This window comes from Acromyrmex echinatior, chromosome 7 (genome assembly GCF_024713525.1).
Source record: "Acromyrmex echinatior isolate Ae372 chromosome 7, ASM2471352v2, whole genome shotgun sequence".
Lineage (NCBI taxonomy): Eukaryota > Metazoa > Arthropoda > Insecta > Hymenoptera > Formicidae > Acromyrmex > Acromyrmex echinatior.
Genome location: NC_141858.1, coordinates 6,774,774 through 6,796,229, shown reverse-complemented (window position 1 = coordinate 6,796,229; position 21,456 = coordinate 6,774,774). Strand labels below are relative to the sequence as shown.

Sequence of the window (21,456 nt, the reverse complement as noted above, 5' to 3'; positions counted from 1 at the left end):
AATGTTTTGTATTAACTTTTGTTTTTCGTAACATTTAAAAACAACAAAAATGTTTTAAATATTCAAATAGGAGGAAATTCTGTGTACGTCATTGAAAGTTTTTATTATCGATTCAATTGCTGACGAATATTTAAAATGGAAATATTAGGTGTAGTAAAAAGAAATCCATTATTTTTCCAATAGATGGCTTTAGTAATCTGTATCTCGCGTTCGCGATAAAAAGAGAATTTCATAAAATAAGGGGAGGAAAGAAAAAAGTTTTAATCAATCGGAATTTAATGGAGATATCAACAATTAAACATTTAAGTATATTTTGCTATTTACATATGTAAATTTGTCATGTATTTTAAGTAACATGCTTACTGCATATTGTTGATCTTAGGAATGAAAACTGTCATGGTCTTGACGCAGTTTAAAACAATGTGCACGACGTTCTATAAATGCGGCCATTCTAGTGGACGGTATGGTAGCACCAGTTGATATCTAATTTAAAAAAATGAACAATGTCTTATTGTTAAATTTCAACGCAATGTCGAAGAATTCACATAAAATGATAAATTATTATTTTAGGGTATCAAGTATGATTTTATATTACTTTTAACCATGGCGAACCAAGGCAGGTTTCTGCATTCATTCGATCCTCACCACGCAGGCATAACATTCTCCTGAGAAGTTCCTTTGCATCACTGGATATAATCTTGAAATATTCGTCGGGAAAACAAAAATCGCATTTAAGAATGTTGGCGGTGGTTTCCTCGACGGAGTCATCCAAAAAAGGCGACAATCCACTATGGTATTCAAAAGATGAGGCACGGACAGTGCAGTATAAAAGGAAATAGTTCAAAATTCAAATAAATAAATAATTTCAGGAGAATACCTTAGCAAAACATAAATAAAAACTCCGACGGCCCACATATCCGTGTAAGAGCTGGTCGGTCTACCTAGCACTGACTCCGGTGCTGCAAATTCCAAATCGGCAGGGGGCGGCACAATTTCGTCAATGGGAGCTTTGACCGCTTCCCCTAGATCTATTACCTTCACCTGGTCTGTTTCACGATCAATCAGAACGTTCTCCGGTTTTATATCCAGATGCGCCCGGCTGCGACAGTGTAACCAATGCAATGCGGATAACAGCTGACAAGTGTATCGTGTCGCCATTGCTTCGGAGTACTCCGTTTTTTTACTCAAATATGCAAACAACGTTGGACCTCTGACCCTGCAGGGAGGAAAACACTGTTTAATACTGTAACACAAAGATGGCTGTGTTATCAAAATGCTTTTGTTGTGAATATTTACAGTTCCAAGACAATGGTGTCGACTCCAGATCGAGGCGCGTTCTCGAACAATGCGAACGCCCTAACAATGTTAGCGTGATGAGTGGAAGCCAGCACGTCGTATTCCGCGCGTGTCAGTAATCTCGATTGCTTGTGTCGTGAAATTTGCTTGAGTGCCACCTCTTGCCCTGTGCCTTTATCCCTGGCACGGCGAACTGTGCCGAATCTACCATTACCCAGCTCGTCCAGCTCCAAATACCTGCTAATAAACTGCTTGGCTTCCCATTCCGTGCCACCACCGACGTCTGATCGCGATAGGGTCACTACGATCGATGGTGAGGTCGTCCTCCCATCGTCATCCACCACTCGAAAACTATATGAAGCATCCGTTGACACATCCAATAAAACGGGTGGCTCGTTAACTTGCTTCGATATCGCCACCCATTGTTGCGACGGTAAAATTCTGCATTCTATATTACACGACACACCACTGATCTCTTGTCTGTCCCAATCGATCTCCACCTTTGAGCATGCTAAAACGCGTGCGGAGGTGCTACTCTTTCCGCCTGAAACACAATCAGGATTTAACGATCTAAAAGACTTGTTATATTTTATCGGGATATTTCATCAGACATACCTACGATGTAGAGAGAAATTCCAGCGGAGGAAGAGTCCGTTTCACCTATTAGATGACAGTGATATATCCCGGAGTCTGAAGTTCGGCAACCATTGATTTGTAAGTATACAAAGCCCGCGCTTCGTTGGAACTGATATCGATCATTCTCTCTTATATATTGATTCTCGCCCTCCTTTCTCCAGGCGACAGCTGCATTATCCGCGTTGTGCGTCTCAATGGATAGTCTAACGACTTCTCCGACGGTCGCGCGAATCATCGACGTCGGACTATTCAGGATAACTGACCTTTTGTCCTCGGGGTATGTTATTGTTGTCGTCGTTAACTCCCGGGGATCGGTATCGTGGCATCTTGCAAGATCAATCTTGCGTGGTCGAAACGACCACGATCGACTGATTGCCGAGTTCGGAATAAGACTCGCCGGGATCCACAACTCGTCTCTGGTATTCACAGGGGACACCACTAAGCCTGGACCATCTAAGTGGGAGACAACAAGTTCGTCTCCGGCATGTAACTTTCCCCAATCCGCAGCCAATCTTACACGTGCACCTGGAACGACCTAAGGAAGTTCCTTTGTTATAAGAGTTTTGTCGAACTTTCTTCATGTTGTTAAGCGTATTTTTCATGCGTCGCTACTTTGCCCCGTTTTGTATTCACTCTGAATGCGACAGAAGATTTGACCCAAGAAGAGCTTCCAGTATCGTAATGCAACGATGGTAGTATAATGATAGTAGCGATCCCGGTAAAGAAGAAAATAATAGCATAGTAGCATTGGTTTTGATAGAATCAGTAGTATAGAGTAGCAGCGGTTAGAATTGTTATAGATAGCAGTAACGTTTGGTGACGGTGGTAAAAAAATCAGCAGTATAGTGTAATATATACGCGTGTGTGTGCGTGTGTGTGTATGTGTGCGTGCGCGCGCGCGCGTGTATGGTGAGCAAAACGTTAAAAGAGACAATGGAGTTTGCAGAATCAAAGTCATTCGTTACAAGAAATTTTGGAATTTCTTTCCATCTTTCCATCTCCCTCGTAGGTATGTGTAACATTTGCTTTACGTCAGTGTGAGGTTTCACAAGTTAAGAGAATATATGTAATAGCGTATGATGTTCATGGATCGTTCGATAGTCGATAGAGTTTCTTTAACGATACAAGTATATAACAATCGTTGCGCCAACAGAAGATAATGCAATAGATAGCGGTAGATAGCGACAGGCATCAAGAAGAAGAGGAAGAGCCCCTTTGCTGCAATCATCAAGAATTCCAATTGATACGAATGATAAAGTATGTGTATTTATCAGTTAAAATTATTAAAAACATGTTAATCAGGATTGGCTCACCGGGATGGAATTGTTGCGAATCGGCGAGCGTGTGCGTAGAGTATTCTTAAATCCCTCCAGGAAGTTTAGCCTACTCTTTGTTGGACTAGGGGTACGTGGTTGCACGCATTCCAATCCCCCGGTCTGCGAGCGTTGCAACGGTTGCTGATTCATCCTGTAGTCTCGGTTCATCGATTCAGAGACTATCAGCGTCGGAGGAACTGATACGGTTGTTCGTATCACAGGTTCGGATGTGATAGTAGTAGTAGTAGTAGTAGTAGTAGTAGTAGTAGTAGTAGTAGTAGTAGCAGTAGTAGTAGTAGTAGTAGTAGTAGTAGTGGTGATGGTAGTGGTGGTGGTGGTGGTGGTGATGGTAGCACGGCTGTATGCCAGCAAATCATAAATGAAATTCAAGACACAGTACTACGCGGCGTCGAGACTCGTTCACTTCGATCCGCTCGCTACTAACCATTTATTCGAATAAAAATTTTAAAAATGATCATCTTTTAGGATATCTTAAATAATGATTGGATCTCGAAGCAATCGATAGGAACGAGTTTCGATATACGAGCCAGGATATATCGTTGTCAGCAATTTGGATCTTTCGGACGTGTTGAACAATAGATATGTGTATTCAACGCATGGCAGTAAGGTGGGTAGGTGGTTGGTTGTAATCATGGTAGATACACTTGGACTTGTTTCTCGCAGTACTGTGTTCTTGATAAAATTATAAGAAAAGAAGCTGGTTAGTCGGATTGGGCGTGTAGACAATAGATGAGGATAAAGGATGCATATCACAATCACTCGATCTTAATCATCACAATTTACAATTTATTCTAGACAAAATTCTTACGATTCGCGGGTTTCAATTATAGCTTTGTTTCGGACTGTTCTTCAGTATCGCGCATTAATATATACACAGTATACTGTTACGCCACAATCTGTCCATAGACTCGTACGCGCGCGCATGTGTGATTTTGTAGACGTTATTAAAATTATTATATATATATATATATATATATATATATATATATATATTGCATATCTTTATATATATTATTACGTTATTAATACATCGCACTCGTAGTACGTTTCTCTCACGTATATCGTCGTCATACCGTTATAAGTCGCATGTATGTAGAGATGTAACGCACGTAAATAAAATACGCCCCCATTGTTGTGCATATACACGTACATAATATACGCATACAATACATGCACGCATAATGCAAGCGCATTGGAACGGATTAATACATGTTTATAAGCTCCAAGGATCAGATAGTCGCGAGTCTAGAAGAGTAGTATACGCTATAATTAAGGAAACAAGGTGAATAGATTTTGATTCATGAAATGAAAAAAAAAGAGCATTAACTCTTGCATGAAAATCTAAAACATTAAAGTGTATGTTTTCATATATATCTGATTTGATAGAGAGCGTTAGTTGCAAGTCTACCGTTTCGAGAAATCATCGAATATGAAAAGATATATATTTGATTATGTATTTGTATGTTCCAAAACTATCGCATCGTTTTTTTAATGATGGATTTTTACAAAAATTTGGAAGCAATGTTATCTTAACGATAATTTTCAAAAAATATCCAGTCGCGCGTGTATAGATATATAATATTAGAAAGTTCATTTTGTCGCTGCTCTCACAGTCGCCTTTTATTATACTAAAGAGAGATTGCTTCCAAATACGTCCAGCAGTCATTAAAAAATAATGCAGCACTTTTTTTAGACACCCTGCATACTCTTCTGTATCTCTAGTGTACTTTATTCCTTATTAAGCCGATAGAAGTTAGTTTTCAAGTAAATAAGTAATTGTGTTATGTATAGATACTCTTTAAGCTCCTGCGCGTAAATATAGTTAGTTTTTAATTAATTATGCATCGTTATCGTTTCCTCTTTATTACGAAAGCAAGATATAAAGATAATCGAGAAAAGGAATGTGAGAAAAATGACTGGATACGTGCAAATATCTTATAGTATGTATGGCATCAATATAACAATGTAAGTGCCAAGATATATTGAAGTGGATGGAAAGTAATTAGTTAACAAAGGTGTAAATGGAGGGTGCAGAGGAAAGCAAGCGATGGAGGGGTGAAAGACGCAGAGGAGAGCAGGCGATGGTATCTTTAGGATACGATTAACGATTATCTAGCTCTTATACGGCAATTGCATCTTCTTTTTATATAAAATATACAAAAATATGTCGGAACGAATATTCACAGATCGGATATTAAAAGAGAGAGTCAATGTGTAATATAATATTCAATGTGTTAGAGACGCTTACAGTGGATCTTTGGTAAGTTCCTTCTGGTAGGCAATCGGTGATTGTATCGCCTTCAGGAAATCACGCTGAGTTTGCAGGATGGCAGTGATGGTATCTACCCACTCCTGCCTGCGCGGTCCACTACTTTCTTCAGCTACGCTACAAGAGAATCCTAGCCCAGGGTTTCGGGGATCCGTCGATCGAATGATAAACTTGTCTGGATCGTCGTTCGAATCTTCCAGACTCATGTTGTTTACCTACGTAAGTAAATATACGTATAAGGTACATCGATATTGAAACTTGTTTAGAAACAAGAATGGTCAAATCAAATAGAAATGAAAAGTATTAATACGCGTCACCTCACCTGAATATGTGCTTTATATATGTAGACAGGATTGGTGAATTGCGTTTTCTTGCCGACAGTTTCGCTAAAGATGATATTTTGTTCAAAAAGAAAGACTTGCCATTCCCTTCCTCTCATCGTAATGTTTGATATTTCCGATACTAGAAGCGGGCCGTGTAACAAGAGTTTTCCCTGCGCCGTTATTTTACCCTAAAGAAAATTAAACATAATAAATTTTCAAGAATGTTTTTATCGCGTACATAAAAAAAAAAGAAAGGAAAAAAAGAAAAAAAAACGAGTGAAAAAGAGCAATACTCACGTCAAAACCTTGTAATCTCCCAACGTCCATCATATCGTTTGCAGCTTTAGGAATAACTCGCATGACATGAGCCGCCGCTCTGAGGCCTTCGATTTCCGATAACCTTTGAGTTCGTTCAGTGAGGCGCAGTGCCTCCCGTAGAAGAAGTTGATATTTTGTAATCCTTTGTACAGGCTTGATCAGCAAATCGCAGAGCTGCAAACGATGCCCAAGTTTTTGCCTAAGTTCCTGTAACATACATGTCCCTTTGATTAAATGTTTCCGTTTTGTGCGTAGCCGCTTATCTATTGAATTTAACTGATTACCTCGAAATAAGTATCTATATATTCGGACACAATGTATTCCGAAACGGGCTTGTTCTGACAATAAACCACGTACATGTGCAACTTTCGTTCATAACGTTTAAAGAGAGGTCCGAGCTCTTCAGGACGTTCCAAACAACGTTCCAAAGCTTTGAGGAAAAAGCTGTAAAAAAAAGATCATAGAAGAAATATCGATGTGAACATTTCGATAGTCGAATGATCATCGCTAAAAGAGGTTTCAACGGTTGATCCGACTCACTCTCTGTGCCACTCGTAGATAGCTTCTACGTTACCGAAAACCATCTTATCTTTCCCAGCGCGTAGATCTTCCGGTAATGGAATCTCACACTCGGGATTTCGCATTAGTGCCATGTAACCTTCGACTATCTGCTTCAAATCATTGACGTAATCTCTTTCGGTGTCCACCAGCTCGCGAATAACAAACTGCCGCTTTGCGATCGCGCTACTCTCTGGATCTGACTCGTCGGAAGTGATCGCGTTAATAGTCGCGTTACAATATTCCTCCTCGTTGCTTAATGTTAAGGATTTTCCATTAGGAGTTCGCATAAGACTATGCCTCTCCTGATTTTCTGTATGTTGCTCCTGTTGATGTAAATGATAATGCTTGGCATAGTACTTGGTGCAATGCATATGACATAAACGAACTCTAATTACCATTCTCTCCTTGACGATCTGCTCGATTTCCGAAAGATCAGCTGTTGTGGCGCCGCCGCCATCGAGAATCTTTGTACGTTCCGACAGACTAGCAGACTATATTAAATGAAGCAATTAAGACACAAGGAAGAAAGATGTATATGAGATGATATGGACGCGATCGAGTCTTAATTCTCCAAAGAGTAAGACGCGCGAATACTCACTCGTTTCCCGGGCAATTCACTCGGTATCGTAGATCCTGATGGACCATTTGCAGTCGCTACAAGTATCGATTCGGTTATAGGCTTCATCGGTGGTGGAAGTTCTAGATCGTCGTCGGCATCTTCGCCACCGTTCTGCTCCTGCAAACTCGTCACCACCGTGTCGTCGCTCTCCGTAACGTCCGCGTCCACGTCCACATCTACCTCAACCTCCTGCTGTTCCTCGCCTTCGCCTTCGCCTTCCTCTTCTTCCTCCTCCTCCCCCTCGCCCTCGCCCTTACAGATTTCCTCGCCTTCCTGTACCTCAGCCTCTGCTTCGAACGCCGTCTTGCTAGGCCGCCGCCGATTATGTTCGACGCCGCTCGGTAATTTAAAGCGTTTATCTGAGCCGCTTTTCTTCAAAGACGGCCCAATCAAAGGAGGCGATGACGTCGGCGCGGCTGTATTGGTTTTCTCAACTTTACCTTGGCTAAGTTTGCGTAAAGAAGGTGGGAGCCACTTCCGTCTATAAACAGAAACGCCCGGCCATGGTACGTGATTATCGTTGCACGTATGACATTTCGAGATAAGCGCGAGGCATTTAGACGACAGAGTTTCTATATGAAATGCTCACCCGCTGAAAACTCGCCTCTTGTTGCCAGGTGAATTTGTACTAGTTATCGACCCGCTACCGTCGCTTCCAGTGTTTTCTGTTGATTAAAAAAAAAAAAAGAACAATTACTTTATGCATTCCTAAAATTGCGCTCCAATTTATCAGTTACCGCCGGTTATCGGAATAGATAAGAACGTGTGCGATCGCGCCGATTTGCGGTTCACCAACTTCCTGCAGTTCTCCAATCCGGTTTTTGTTTATACTTGACACGCGTCGCGCGATAATACACCGTATTATTGCCGATTAGCTGTTCCGTAGAGTCGAGTTATGAATTGGAAAGAAATTCACTTACCCGCATCCTCCATCGGTGACAGCACCGTGGATGAGAGCGCGGTCAACGAGGATGTTTGCTGCGTCATCGACGGAATGCCGGCTACGCAGCAGGTCGGTGGCAACGTGTTGGCGGAAGTCGAAGACGTGACGGCAGTTTGCTGCTGCTGCTGCTGCTGTTGCTGCGTTTGGACGATTGCTTGATTGATCTGCTGCTGATGGTAAGGATGATGATGCGACTGTTGTTGTTGCTGCTGCTGCTGCTGCTGTTGCTGCTGTTGTGGCTGGTGATGATGATGATGATGATGATGATGATGATACTGATGCGATTGTTGCTGTTGCGTGGACGCTTTTCTGGACGGCGAAGTTTTGCAGGAGGCGGCTGGCGGTTGTTTCAGGGCGCTGGTGGGCACTAGACCTTCCGCGGCCGGCTCGACCTGTCCGGGCGTGAGCGGCAGACGCACCAGAGTCCATTCGCCGGCGTTGGGCGTGCCACTGGTGGTGCTGGCGTTTGCGTTACCATTCTCCAGCACCTCGACCTGCTGCCCCTTTGTCACGCTGAGCTCCTTGGAGCCGGGCGCGGCCATATGATCAGCGACCACCCACGTCATCTCGACGACTCCAGTCTGAAATCCGGAATCACCAAGGATCAAGGATCCTCAATTCCGCGATGGCGATACATTGCGCGCGCGGTTGAATATCGAGGTAATCGGGGCTGAGAGAAAGGGGGGCAGGGAGAGGGTGATTATAGAAATGGGATAATTAGCGAATGTTGGTGTCTGTGTGCGCGCGTGCGTGAAAGCGATGGTGATAACAGCCGCGACGGGGCGGGGGCGGGTAAGGGTGTAGGATATAAACCGAAAGCGCACAGGGAAGCAAAGCGAAGAGGAAGAGAAGAGTCTGCCCTCTTGTGCTTACGCAGGCGTAGACGGGTCGATACGATCGTCCTCTCCGTCGCGCGACTGAGGGCTCGGCTCTCCCGTTCGTGAAAGACTGATTTGATTGTCTTTGAATTTGCGGATCGACGGAGCGAGATTCCAGAGATCCGATTACTCACGCCTGAATGATTTTGATTGTCGGATCAGAATATCTCTCTCTCTCTCTCTCTCTCTCTCTCTCTCTCTCTGCGCGTCCTTCCGCGATGACACTTTTAAATCGCACGCGGATTCCGGCGTTTTGAAAATAGCTAATGTCACGACACCGCGATACTTTGACGTTGCTATAAATATCGTGCGTGTGCGTGTATTACATTGATGGAGCGTGCACGTTTACCGCATCTTCAATAACACTGTTTGTTTCTCTCTCTCTCTCTCTCTCTCTCTCTTCCTCCCCCCTCTTTCGTCGAGCATAATTATTTGCCTGATGTTTTCGTGACATTTCGCGATCCGAAATAGAATTTTTCACGTGCCAAGTTTCTTCTGAGCGTAAACGACTGAGGTGAAAAAGAGAAAAGAAAAATAGAAATATAGAATGAAAGAACATGAAGAAAAAATTATGTTATCGCCACGATAATGCTCTTAAGACTCATGTAGTGCTCGTTGGATGAAATCTGCCCTTTCGCGAATTTCCAGGCCATCTTCTGGATGGAACATTGATCGATTCTTTCGTAATCTCGGAAAGAAGAGTACGCGGAGTTTATTGAAATTCCATTGCAATGATCTCTCTCGAAGAGACGAGAGCGAGTGGCGGAAGAAAAATTAAGAAAAATTAAGAAAAATTAAGAAAAATTAAGAAAAAGGAGAGCTAAAATCCGATCCGATAAAAAAAAGCTTGTGGACATTATGGCATTGTGGCGCCAAGTACCTGGGCCAGGGATGGTTGACGACGCAAAAGTCGAGCCTGGAAGGAGCTCGGTGTATCAATGGTGTGCTGCCTGGAGAGGGTAACGTGCGGCGGTGCCGCGGAACCCTGACGGAACCACGGCAGGGAAATCTTCCTACGTGCTTTCTGGGCGATTGTCGCCGGTTTTCCGGCCGGTGACGTCATGATAAGGAAGACTTGACCTTACGATCGGCGCGGCATGCGGTTACGGTCTTCAGAGGCACGAATGCAACCGTGGCGCATAGGAGGGCAGAAACTATATGGTGAACAGCGCGTTATCGTTCACGGAGCACATTCTCGAGCGTACGGCGATCCACGCTGCATCTGCCATCGTCCGTTTTTGTATTTTCTTTTTCTCCCCCCCCCCCCTTTCTACCCTTCCTTCGGTCTCCGGCAAGAAGGTCAGGGCTTTACTGATTCGCCTAGCGTCTCGCAAATCTTGCAATCACCGGTAGATCCCTAAACGGATCCATCCGACCCGGGAGTCGCGCCTGTACTGATACTACTGATCTGACTGGTCAGACTGATCTGCGTCCCGTCAGTCCTGTCCCGACCCAACCCGAACCGAACCGAACCGACCGCGCGGAGTGGTGCGGAGTGGTGCGGAGTGACAAGATTATAACTAACCCAATCCAACTTGCGCCCCACCCAACCCTGCGCGAGTATACTGGCTACCGCGGCCTTCCTAGTCATTCCCACTATTCCGCACTATTCTCAGTCTTGCGGTCATGTCGCCATTCCTATATTCCCTATCGCAGGGGGGATTGGGGCCAACTCTGATTCGGAAGCGACCTCGCTCTGAGAATGAGAGTGAGTGAGTGAGTGAGTGAGTGAGTGAGAGTGAGAGAGAGAGAGAGAAAGAGAGAGAGATCCAATTTTTATGAGCTCCGAAGAAAACGAAGAACAATATTTACAGTCTGCATCTTGAAAACAAACGTATTGGGAAATACAAAGGGCGAATGAAAATAATCAGAAGACTGTAGCCTTCACGTAAAATGTTCTCATGAATTTATGCTCTCTGTCCTTCATTGATTATTTCGCGATTAATCTACATTAACTTTAAACATTCAAGTCAACAAATAGTAATATCTACATTCTTATGCTGCCTTATCTTTGACTCTCTGCTTTATATATCTAATTTTCAAAAGCGTCGTAATATGTTATTTTTGTGATATTCAAAACTTTCTTCTTGAAAATCTAAATATGGCAAATTCTTCGTGTAGATCTTGTATAAGATTTTGTAGATCTTGATATAATTGTAAATACAGTTTTGTTATGCGTGACATTACGAAATCACAAAGTAGATATGTTTATAAAAATCTTAAAAAAACTTACAACTTATATTTTTCAGTTGTTTTAGTTGAAAATCTGGTTTGGGATTTTCATGTGTATATATGTTTTAAAACAAAAAAAATTTTATTCATTGACTAGTGTAATTAAAGATTTTATACTTTGCATGTTTTTGAGGCACAGTCAAAACTATCTTTATATACGAGTATTAGCAGATATGACAGTAAAAACGCCATTATCAAAAAGCGATGAGCTCGATTGAAACAAATATGACTCGAGATTGGAGTAATGCAATAATTACTATTTTGGACATTTAAATATTTTCTAGCTTCATCTGTTGTAAACTCGCGAAGCAGTTTAATATTTTCTAAATAAAAATAATGCATCACTATACACCCACATGATATATACTGGAAATTTATATAATATATTAGGTGTTGGAATTAATTCGTAGCGTTTTACAAGTGATGGGAAGTACTTTCATTAATGTATTTTTTAATGCTCATGTGAAATAAATAACATTCTTTCATTAAAAAACGCTACGAATTAATTCCAACACCTAATATTATAGAAAAAACGCTAGGGTGATAAATTGAGTCCTGTTGAATTGTCACGAGTCGCGTGAAAAATTAAAAATTACGATTTTTATTTAAAAAAAAAATATATATATAGTAAAAAAAATGCTTTACCTTGTCAGAATCTGTAGTGTTAGTCGAGCCGAAGGAAGCTAAGGAATTTCTGTCAAGATTTTCCACACTCTCGTCCAAAGATGCACACTCCTCTAGATCTCTGCTGGAGCGTTGACTAGAGCTCTTTTTAGCGGGGCTCTTGGGCATATTCTTGCCTAAGAAGGTCTCCTGTATTACCTCGCGTAACCGCATCACCCACAGCTGTTTCGCGTCCATCGAGTTGGCACGTAATACCACGCGTGTGTCGCTGGTCGGTGCTCGTCCTGTCCATACCGCGAATTTGCATTCGTCGCCTTCGATATGTTCAGTCACGCCCAATTCGGAAGTCAACAGGCGATTTTTATAAACGTACTTCACCTAGACGGACCATTTTCATACTGTGATATTATATATGCACGTGTGTAAAAGAAACTTTTTTACTTGACGAAAAAGAAAAAGTTGCGTGCCAACCTTTCCTGCAGAATCTTTCACTTCCTTTGTAAAGAGAAGATACAATTCGAAAAGAAATATATGACGATCTCTTCCTTTTCTGATCAACTGTTTTGGGTCCCACACTGTGAACGAATCTTGCAATACAACGTCACCGAGCGCATCTATACTAACGTCGCAACCTTCCAATAGACTTAAATGTAAGGCATCGTTAGCTTTTTTAGGCACATTTAACATCACTTCTAATCCCTCTTTTATTTCGCCCTGTCCTTCTTGGCAACAAGCCTGAAGAAGAAAAAAACAAAAAAAAAACAAGAGAATAAAGTACACTACAAGTTTGAGATGTAGATATATACACAACACAGATGCGAATACCTGCAAATCCTTGAGTAACAGCTGATACTTGGTAATTCTCTGTACAGGTTTGATTAGATATGCAGCGATAGGATGTTCCACTCTATGCTTTCTCTGCAATTCCTCAAACCACGTTCCGCTGTGCGTTATTAATAGTTGATTGCTTTCGGGTTTATTCTTACAATAAGTAACGTACATGTCAAATTTAGGTGCCTGGAATACGAGATACGAATATATATATGTACGTATGTATGTTGTCCTTCTAATTAAATATCAATGTGATAAAATAAACTCACCCACACTACAAAACAATGTCCCACATCCTCTGGCATGGTTTCGTACTTTTCTAGCTCGCGTAAAAAGACATTGCTGTGAAACTGATGTATCTCCTCTATATTGCTAAAAATAATCGATTCCCGACTTTGTAAACCCATCGGAACGTTTCCCTTTCCGCATCGCGTCTCATCCAAGAAGCAACGGATACAAGTTTCCAAATCTTTTACGTACGTACGTTCAGTTTGCAACAGTTCAGCCATAATAAATTCTTTCCTTCGTGCAGATCTTCTCTTTTCCTCGTTCAATTCTTTCAGATCTTTACCCTTGATCTTCTCTTCCAGCAATGGATCCGAATTCCGATCGATCGACAGATCTCTATGCACCTCGTCAGACTGAATACCTAGATCGCCTTCGATTTGTGTCTTGTAACAATCCATTCGCGTACTAAAGTCTTTGTATCGTTGATCGACTTCGGCAACGGCTTGTTTGATCGCCGCGGCATGAGCATGACCCCTCTCGACTAAATTGTCAGCGAGTTGAATCAACAATTTCACTCTCTCTCTCGTTTCCTTCGCTGCACCCTTAAACTCGATATGCTCTTGCAACAGTTGTTCGTTTTCGATGCGATTCTTACCGACATTGGTATGCGTCGCTAAATATAATTCCCCGGTTTCTTTTATCCACTCGAGAGCCTGTTTTGCACTACGTTCAAACAGAACATACTGGTGACATTGATCTAAGCGTTTCTTCCGTTGCGTCCAATATTCGAGCACTTTGTTTTCCTTACTAACTAGCTCCTCCAAAATATTTTTCACTTTGTTTGCGGAACCGGCGCTATTAGCATGATAGCTGTAAAATTGTAGACTACGATTGATATATTTTAAGAAAGTTTCCCCGGTTCGCCGTACCAACGTGCACGCCTTTAAGAAGGCTTCTTTTTGCTCCTGGTGTCTCGTGATATTCGCCGGTATCCCCGCAGCTTTTTCTCCGTCGGCACACCAATCGTCATCCACGTTATATTGTAGTTCTAAACTGTCGAGAACCGAACGTACCGAGTCTACTGTTTTATAAAAGTTTAAACTGGCAGTAATTAATTTATGTCGTTCTTCCGCACAGGTCACTAGTTGCTGCCATCGCTTGGTAACATCCTCCGCGACCTCCCTAATACTTTTAGGATCGTAATGATTCCCGCTTATCAACGAATCCGCTTTATGCTTCACTTGCACGGCAGACGCATGAGTATTCGTTATCGCAAGTTGAAAATGATAGTGTTCCTTTCCTAATTGATCGGCATCTTCGAAATCGTCTGGTATCCTCAGCGAAGCTAGTAATATCGACTCGCCGTTTCGTATCCATTTGATCACATGAGAAGCGTCCGTTTGCAGTTGCAGTAATTGAGAGGCTTGCTCTAGCCGTACTCTTCGCATTTCCGCGAGGTCCTCTGCATCCAACTCTCTTTCGTTCAAAAACTCGAGAAGCACTTGCACCCGCGCCGCCGCACTATGCTGACCGTCCGCCATAATACATAACCCCGCTTCCTCTAAAACTTGCGCCAATTCTTGCCCACGATGCAGAATTTGGAAAGCGGTATTTTGCATATGGGCGACTCCATCGTTGTGTACACGTAGCAACTGTTCTGGAGAACCTTCTCGCGGTGGACCTTGCAGCTCCTGCGCCCACATCTCCAGCTGACCGCTAGTCTCTAATGCGTCGCGCTCGAACACGCGTAATCGTAGGCACAGTTCCAGTCTCAGCTTTTTCGTCGCCCACAAGTCTTCTAATTCTTGTCTTAAACTTGCCAATCTATCCAAAGCTGACTCCACCGCTGATATCGAGCCGGTTGTGTCGGGCGCGTCGGTTGCCTCGCGTAGTTCTTGCAGCAGAGCTTCGCCCTGGGCTATTGTAGAAGCACATGCCTCAAGACAGGACGATCTATGCTGCGCGCATTGTTCCAACAATCTTTCCGCTGTCTCTAGATTTTCCGCAACCTCGTCTTGTTGCAATTCCTGACGTAACTCGTCTACCCAACCGGTCAGCTGTAAAACAAAATCAAATTTAAGATGGCAAACATGCATATACGGTTAATACATATATATCTGCACATTTTAGATTACTACTTGTAAACAATTTTATGAGAAGAGCACCAAGATGTGTTGCTTCCGATTTGAACAAATTACACGGACGCATATTTATAATATATAAGTTTAGCTCTTCTTAGCAACTAATTCGTGTTAAAATTATAGAATGTGCTTTTCAAATACTTGCAAGGAAAACGCGTTTAAAGATTTACATATTGTTTATGAGAGAAGCGGTGCGGTGTAATGATAAAAGCGAATACAAGGCTGCGTATTTCAGTTTTCAATTTTACTTTTACAAATTTTTCTTCCATCTGCATTGCAACATATTATTGTGTCTCTGTATATTTTTTTATATTTGACGAAAAATTAACGTTTACAGTTTAAAATTTATGTAATTTTAAGTTGTATTATGCAATTTATATTATTAAATTGAATTTATTTATTATACAATAAACATATTTCAAATTATCTTTTACTTTCGCCATGATTTTTATTCTTGCCGCAACGAATTTCGACTGCGCAGACAATCCTTTCTTACAATTAGTAAAAGTATCTGTAGTATTGTTTGATTTTATACCGAACACACGCTTAAACGTTTTCTTTGTGGGAATTTGAAACGATTTTGAGACTGTTATTCGTGTTGAGCGAGAACTAACGTTTGGAGCGCATAATACAATGTGCAAATAAAAAAAATGCAAAATTACCAGTGTGAAACAAGATATTTCAAGCCCGTAATCTGCGAACTTGCAGAAAGATGATAAACTGAAAAACAACTTGACAAATGCTCTCGTTTGTTGCAAGAGTTCGTTCGAAAATGATAATTCCAAAAACAAATAATGTTTTTATGTAATAAAAATAAAAATCTTATCAATTGCGAACATATAATAAAAAAAAGATTTTTTTTATTGCCTTTTTCTTTCCTTTTTTCTATTTGTTTTATTATAAAATAAATTTTTATTATAAAATAAAAATTGCATAACACATCTTAAAATTACATAAATTTTAAACATTAATTTTTCAAGTCAAATGTTAAAAAATACAAATGTTAAAAAATACGCTGCAATACAGATGAAAAAAAATTTGTAAAAGTAAGATTCAAATAAAAACAGTACGTCGAGATACGCAGCATTATAATCCGACATCTTAGCCTGATATTTCATGTGTCGGTAGACAAGACTTTTCAAGCCTGTTAATTGATCAAGATTGTGTTTGGCAGAAGTTAGCATTTATATTAGGCATCAGGCTGCATTTTCAAATGTTGGAAAATATTATTGAACGTTCCTAAAATTATAATAAGCGTAATGTATTGCGAAACAAAATTACAAACTATAATAACAGCTTTTTAAACTAATTTTGATAAATATAAAAAATATTACATTTATTATTATCATAATTACTATCATTGTATTTACTTTTACAATTATTTTCAAGTTTTAATCGTAATCAAAATGTCATTGTAACCTGTACTGTTTGACAACATAACTCAAACCGCTAAACAGCAAATATAGCTTTTTAAATCTTTTTATAAATCTTTTTTAAATTTTTTTACGCCTACATATTTGTTTTAAACATTTGGCATTTTTTCTAACAAACTGAAAATATACTATCCATCATAAACAGCATTAGTGAATTTTCCATTTATTATAATGTCAACTAGAGACCCTTGAGGGTCTCTAATGTCAACTATACATATAAAGGTTATAGTAACGACGTTGTAATTTATATTGCCTTAATATATATATATATAGATGTGTGTATGTAATTCAGCAAAAACGAAGACAACACATCCTGATATTTCCCTTGTTAGATATAATCAATCCGTATAAAAATACCTCCTTTTCATGAGTATAAAATACTACTGCCAGATCTAATCTGCGACGCCGTTGCTCGACCCTTGCTGCGAAGCTACTAACGTGGGCCTCCAATTCTTGTGCCACTGCATATATTTCATCAGGTGCACATTCCCCCGTATGAGCAAGTTCTTCGGCAGCAGTTAAAAGCTTAGTCGCATTTGTGTAAGTATTCTACAAATGAAAAAAATATTAAGTATGTTCATGGAAAGAATTATAAATAAAATCATAAGTTATATATTATAAAATACGTATATTAAACAATCACCTGAGCAACATTTTCAAAATGTTCGTGGCTTTTTTGATAGACGCGTGCTTTCTGCAGATTACGACCTACGCCTGTATTTTTTCTAATAAAGACTTCGCCATGATTAGTCAACCAGTCAAGTACTTGTTTTACATCTTCTTGAAATAATCTGAAAATCATATTGTATGCGTTACCTTCGATGAAACGAAGTTTCATAAGTAAGCTTATTTTATTAATTGAGTGTTTAAATAAGTTTCCACTGTTTTCTCTAAGAGTCACGAGTACTACATATAATATGCATATAATTTCAGTGGCAACTGTTGTATTTGAGAATATCATCCATAAGCTTTCACATATTTAGTATACGACATTTGATGAACGTGTAAACATTTTTGTCATTGCATTGAAAACGTCGACTTTTGTACCAATAAAACAGCATTTGCAGGAAATTTTATTGCATTATTTATTGTTAAGAAAAGTATAACTGAAAGTTTGCTTGGAAGTGTATGGAGAGGTGTATGTTTCATCCGAAAGAGTGATTTCAACGCTTTATAAGCGATGATTTCGATAAAAGATAAAGAACGTAAAAGTCACCAAAAAATTGAAAGATGAACTGGAAGCATTACTTAATGAAGACCCATATCAAACGCTGAAAGAATTGTTAGAGGCATTAAATGTTCATTAATCAACTGTCAACAAATGTTTAAAAATAAAATTTCACAAAAAAAACGGCGGAAACTTATTCAAACACCCAATATTTTCATACTTTAATGCAAGCCGTTGATGCAACTTGACTTTGCGAGCGTGCCAGCGCGCTTCTAATGCTCTGTGATGACCCAGAATCTGATGAATGACAGCTAATACATGAGATGCACCTTCGCTGTAATCAGCCGCTGGATTACCACTCGTGCCAGTATGACTGTCAATACTGTGTCCATCTTGACTCTAAATCAGATATCAAAAATATCAACTATAATACAATCGCTCTCGAAGATTAATTATACGTATATTAATTAATTAGACAATGCTACATGCATCTCGATCAATATCATTAGATATTATTCTAATGAGATTAGAATACTATTCAATGCTTTTACATAGTTATATATATATTATTACAGCATAAGCAAGCATATTTCTTTTTCTTAAGGTAATAGTATTTGCAGAACAATTTTACGAAACAATTCTTTTTTCTTATCTCATGCAAAGAACAGTTTGAACAGAAGAATGATGAAAGCATCTCGCATTGCTATCTCGCTCAATAATAAGCATTTTTTGCCGGAACCTATATATATATATAGGTTCCGGAAAAATATATATATACAGGGTGTCCCGCGAAACTTCTTCAACCGTCCACAGGAAGGTAGATGGGATCGAAATAAACATAAAAGTCCTTTTAGCGATATTCGTAATAATAATCGAGATATTAATATTTGTAATTATAATAACATGAAATTTTGTGAAAAATTAAATAATAAAACAATCACAAAATAATAAAAGCGTGAGCCATTTTTTAAGTAGGTTTTTAAATATAAACGTTAAAAATTTGACTAATCATAAACATTGATTAAAGTTATCTGTCTGTGTGATAGTATGCGTACAGCGGCAATGTTTTGTTTAGTATCTAATACTATTGCACGCACGTCATATGGACAGATAACTTTTTAATTAACGCATATGGTTAAAGAAACTTTAAACGTTTATACTTAAAAAACTATTTCACGGAAAAAAATGGTTTACTTTTATTAACTTCATAAGTAATACAAAGTTTCACGTTGCAATAATATTACCCTCGAATTTTGGGACACCCTGTATATGTATATATGTATACAGGATGATTCGTATAAAATAACCGATAAAAAAGTAGTTTGTGTTCAATACAAAGAAAAAACAATTATTATATAGGTGGAAATGTTGGGGACATTTAGAACTACATTTTTTTTAATGGAATTATATAAATTTTTTTACACAATACAATTCCTTTAATTCTAATTATTTTACATAAAATATTAAGGCAGAGATATAAAAAAGCTAATAATTTACGAAATATATTATATATTATTCTAGTACATATTGACATAAAATATTGAATAACTCGCAAACTATTAATTTTTTAATAATCGCATCTTAATACTTTCATAAACAGAATAATGAGACGAATCAATTCATGTAAAGAAAGCATACTTATAGTTGCTATAAAAAAAGTGTGGGCAAAATGAATAATTTTTTAAATAAATAATAATTATATGTTTTCTTTACACCAATTGATTCATTTTATTATCCTGTTCATAAAAGTATTAAGGTACGATTATAAAAAAAAATTAATAGTTTACGAGTTATTTAACATTTCATGTTAATCTGTTCTGTGCCAGAATAAAGTATAACATATCTCATAAACTATTGATTTTTTTTATATTTCTACCTTAATACTTTTATATGCAGAATAATTAGAAGAATATCACATTGTGCAAAAAAATTCATATAATTCCATTAAAAAAATGAAGTTAATCCTGAAATGTCACTGTATGTACAAGAGGTCTCTCTTTGTACTGAACACATATAAACTACTTTTTCATATACAAATATTCGCTAATAATTAAAACTTTACAAGAATCACCCTATAGTTACGTTAACATAATCACCACTGTCTGGTTTATACTTTGGTCTTAACCACAAAATTCAGCCAATCCTAAAATTCAGCCAATCCTAAAATTCAGCCAATCCTAAAATTCAGCCAATGGAATACAGATTTCAGTTAGGATCAATTAAGACTGGTAATACTATTGGCTGAATTTTAAGATTTTAGTTTAGAGTTAACCGAAGCATAAACCAAGCATTAATCTTTATAGGATAAGGTCAAATTAAAAATATGTTCAGATAAAAATTGTATGGTTGAAAGGAGAACAAATAATGGTAAAATTAATAAATATAAAATTAATTTTGGAAAAAAATCATTTTTGATTGTATGATCATTCCCATTTTTTAAACTGGAATTGTGATTTTTTTTCATGAAATAATTCTTTTAATTTTAATTACTCTACATATAAAAATTAAGGTAGAATTATAAAAAAAATTAATTAGTTTACCAAATACATTTTATACTTTATTCTGGCATATTATTGACATAAAGTGTAAAATATCTTGGAAACTAAATTTTTAATAAATGTACCTTAATACTTTCATGCATAAAATAATAAAATAAATTAATTGTAAAGAAAATACATTGTTTGCCAAAGAAAATATAGTTTCATATATGCGAATTGCATAATTTTTTTTAAAAGTAACTTTGTATTTTCTCATTCTAATTATTTTATTTCATTATTCTGCACACGCAGAAAAATATAAAGGTATAATCGGAGTAATAAGGAGATTAAACTCGAGGTCTGAAAGTGGGTTTGAAACACGGTGTAGGATAACCCACGGAAAATTCGGCAATGTCATTTTAGTGCCATCATTTAGTATATCTACTACATACATACTACACATACATACATACATACGTGTGACCTGTGATCACGTGACAGTCTTTCAACTTTTCCCGCAAGGTGATGGCACTAAAATCACATCTGCCGAATTTTCCATGGGTTTTCCTACTCCGTTTCGTAGTATATACAGTAGCGCAACTCTCCTGATTTTATGTTTGCCGAAATGAAGTGCGCATGCGTGAAATAAGTAAGTTGCCCCGTCTCTTTTCCTCCTTTTTTATTGCGCTCTCTCTCTCTCTCTCTCTATTTAAATAAGCGTTTCAATGTTCCACATTGAACACTTAAACATTTGTCTTTCAAGCATATCAGAGTAGAAATTTAGAGGGAAGTATTACGTGTATTGTCCATTTGATGAAATGTTATATAAGAAATCTCGAGAGATTGATCTAATTTTTGTGAAAAAGTGAACAAAAGAAACAGAAAATTGAGCAAGAAGGATTTCTTTTTATTTATTGTAAACTTTAAACTTATTTTTTTGGACATATTATATAAATTTCTTTTATATCAGCTTTCTCATATATATAATTACATAATATTTCTTTATATAAATATACATTTTTTAATTAATTTGATATTTTTCCTAATTTTTCTATATCTTTTCAATATATTTACAATTTATTTTTATTAATTTTCATAAAGTTTAAATTATTTCATTGCAATATTAAGTTTATTCGCATGCT

General features: G+C 38.4%; 1 protein-coding gene and 1 long non-coding RNA gene across 7 annotated transcripts in view; both read right to left on the bottom strand.

The window, feature by feature from the left end:
• Positions 1-274: 274 nt before the first annotated feature.
• trio (trio Rho guanine nucleotide exchange factor) overlaps positions 275-21,456 on the bottom strand; it is a 29,083-nt gene continuing 7,901 nt past the window's right edge. For 4 of the 6 annotated variants that reach the window (XM_087407569.1, XM_087407566.1, XM_087407570.1 and 1 more), the window contains 22 exons: positions 18,058-18,236; positions 17,313-17,460; positions 17,027-17,218; positions 13,137-15,152; positions 12,862-13,053; positions 12,508-12,771; positions 12,058-12,414; positions 8,280-8,883; positions 7,949-8,024; positions 7,339-7,840; positions 7,136-7,231; positions 6,720-7,063; positions 6,464-6,623; positions 6,159-6,386; positions 5,861-6,049; positions 5,518-5,753; positions 3,246-3,606; positions 1,912-2,467; positions 1,297-1,840; positions 878-1,216; positions 596-788; positions 275-483 (listed from right to left, as the gene is read on the bottom strand). In XM_087407569.1, coding sequence (XP_087263695.1) covers positions 379-483; positions 596-788; positions 878-1,216; positions 1,297-1,840; positions 1,912-2,467; positions 3,246-3,606; positions 5,518-5,753; positions 5,861-6,049; positions 6,159-6,386; positions 6,464-6,623; positions 6,720-7,063; positions 7,136-7,231; positions 7,339-7,840; positions 7,949-8,024; positions 8,280-8,883; positions 12,058-12,414; positions 12,508-12,771; positions 12,862-13,053; positions 13,137-15,152; positions 17,027-17,218; positions 17,313-17,460; positions 18,058-18,236 — 7,881 coding nt within the window. In that variant the 3' untranslated portion in view covers positions 275-378. Of the gene's footprint in view, positions 484-595; positions 789-877; positions 1,217-1,296; positions 1,841-1,911; positions 2,468-2,526; positions 3,151-3,245; positions 3,607-5,517; positions 5,754-5,860; positions 6,050-6,158; positions 6,387-6,463; positions 6,624-6,719; positions 7,064-7,135; positions 7,232-7,338; positions 7,841-7,948; positions 8,025-8,279; positions 8,884-12,057; positions 12,415-12,507; positions 12,772-12,861; positions 13,054-13,136; positions 15,153-17,026; positions 17,219-17,312; positions 17,461-18,057; positions 18,237-21,456 lie in introns of those variants that run through there. The other 2 variants (XM_087407571.1, XM_087407572.1) reach the window with 2 other exon arrangements.
• On the bottom strand, positions 9,182-10,714 carry LOC147909115 (uncharacterized). The gene is made up of 2 exons (XR_015545582.1): positions 10,061-10,714; positions 9,182-9,689 (listed from the first exon to the last, which is right to left on the bottom strand). It is a non-coding gene; the product is annotated as an uncharacterized LOC147909115 (long non-coding RNA).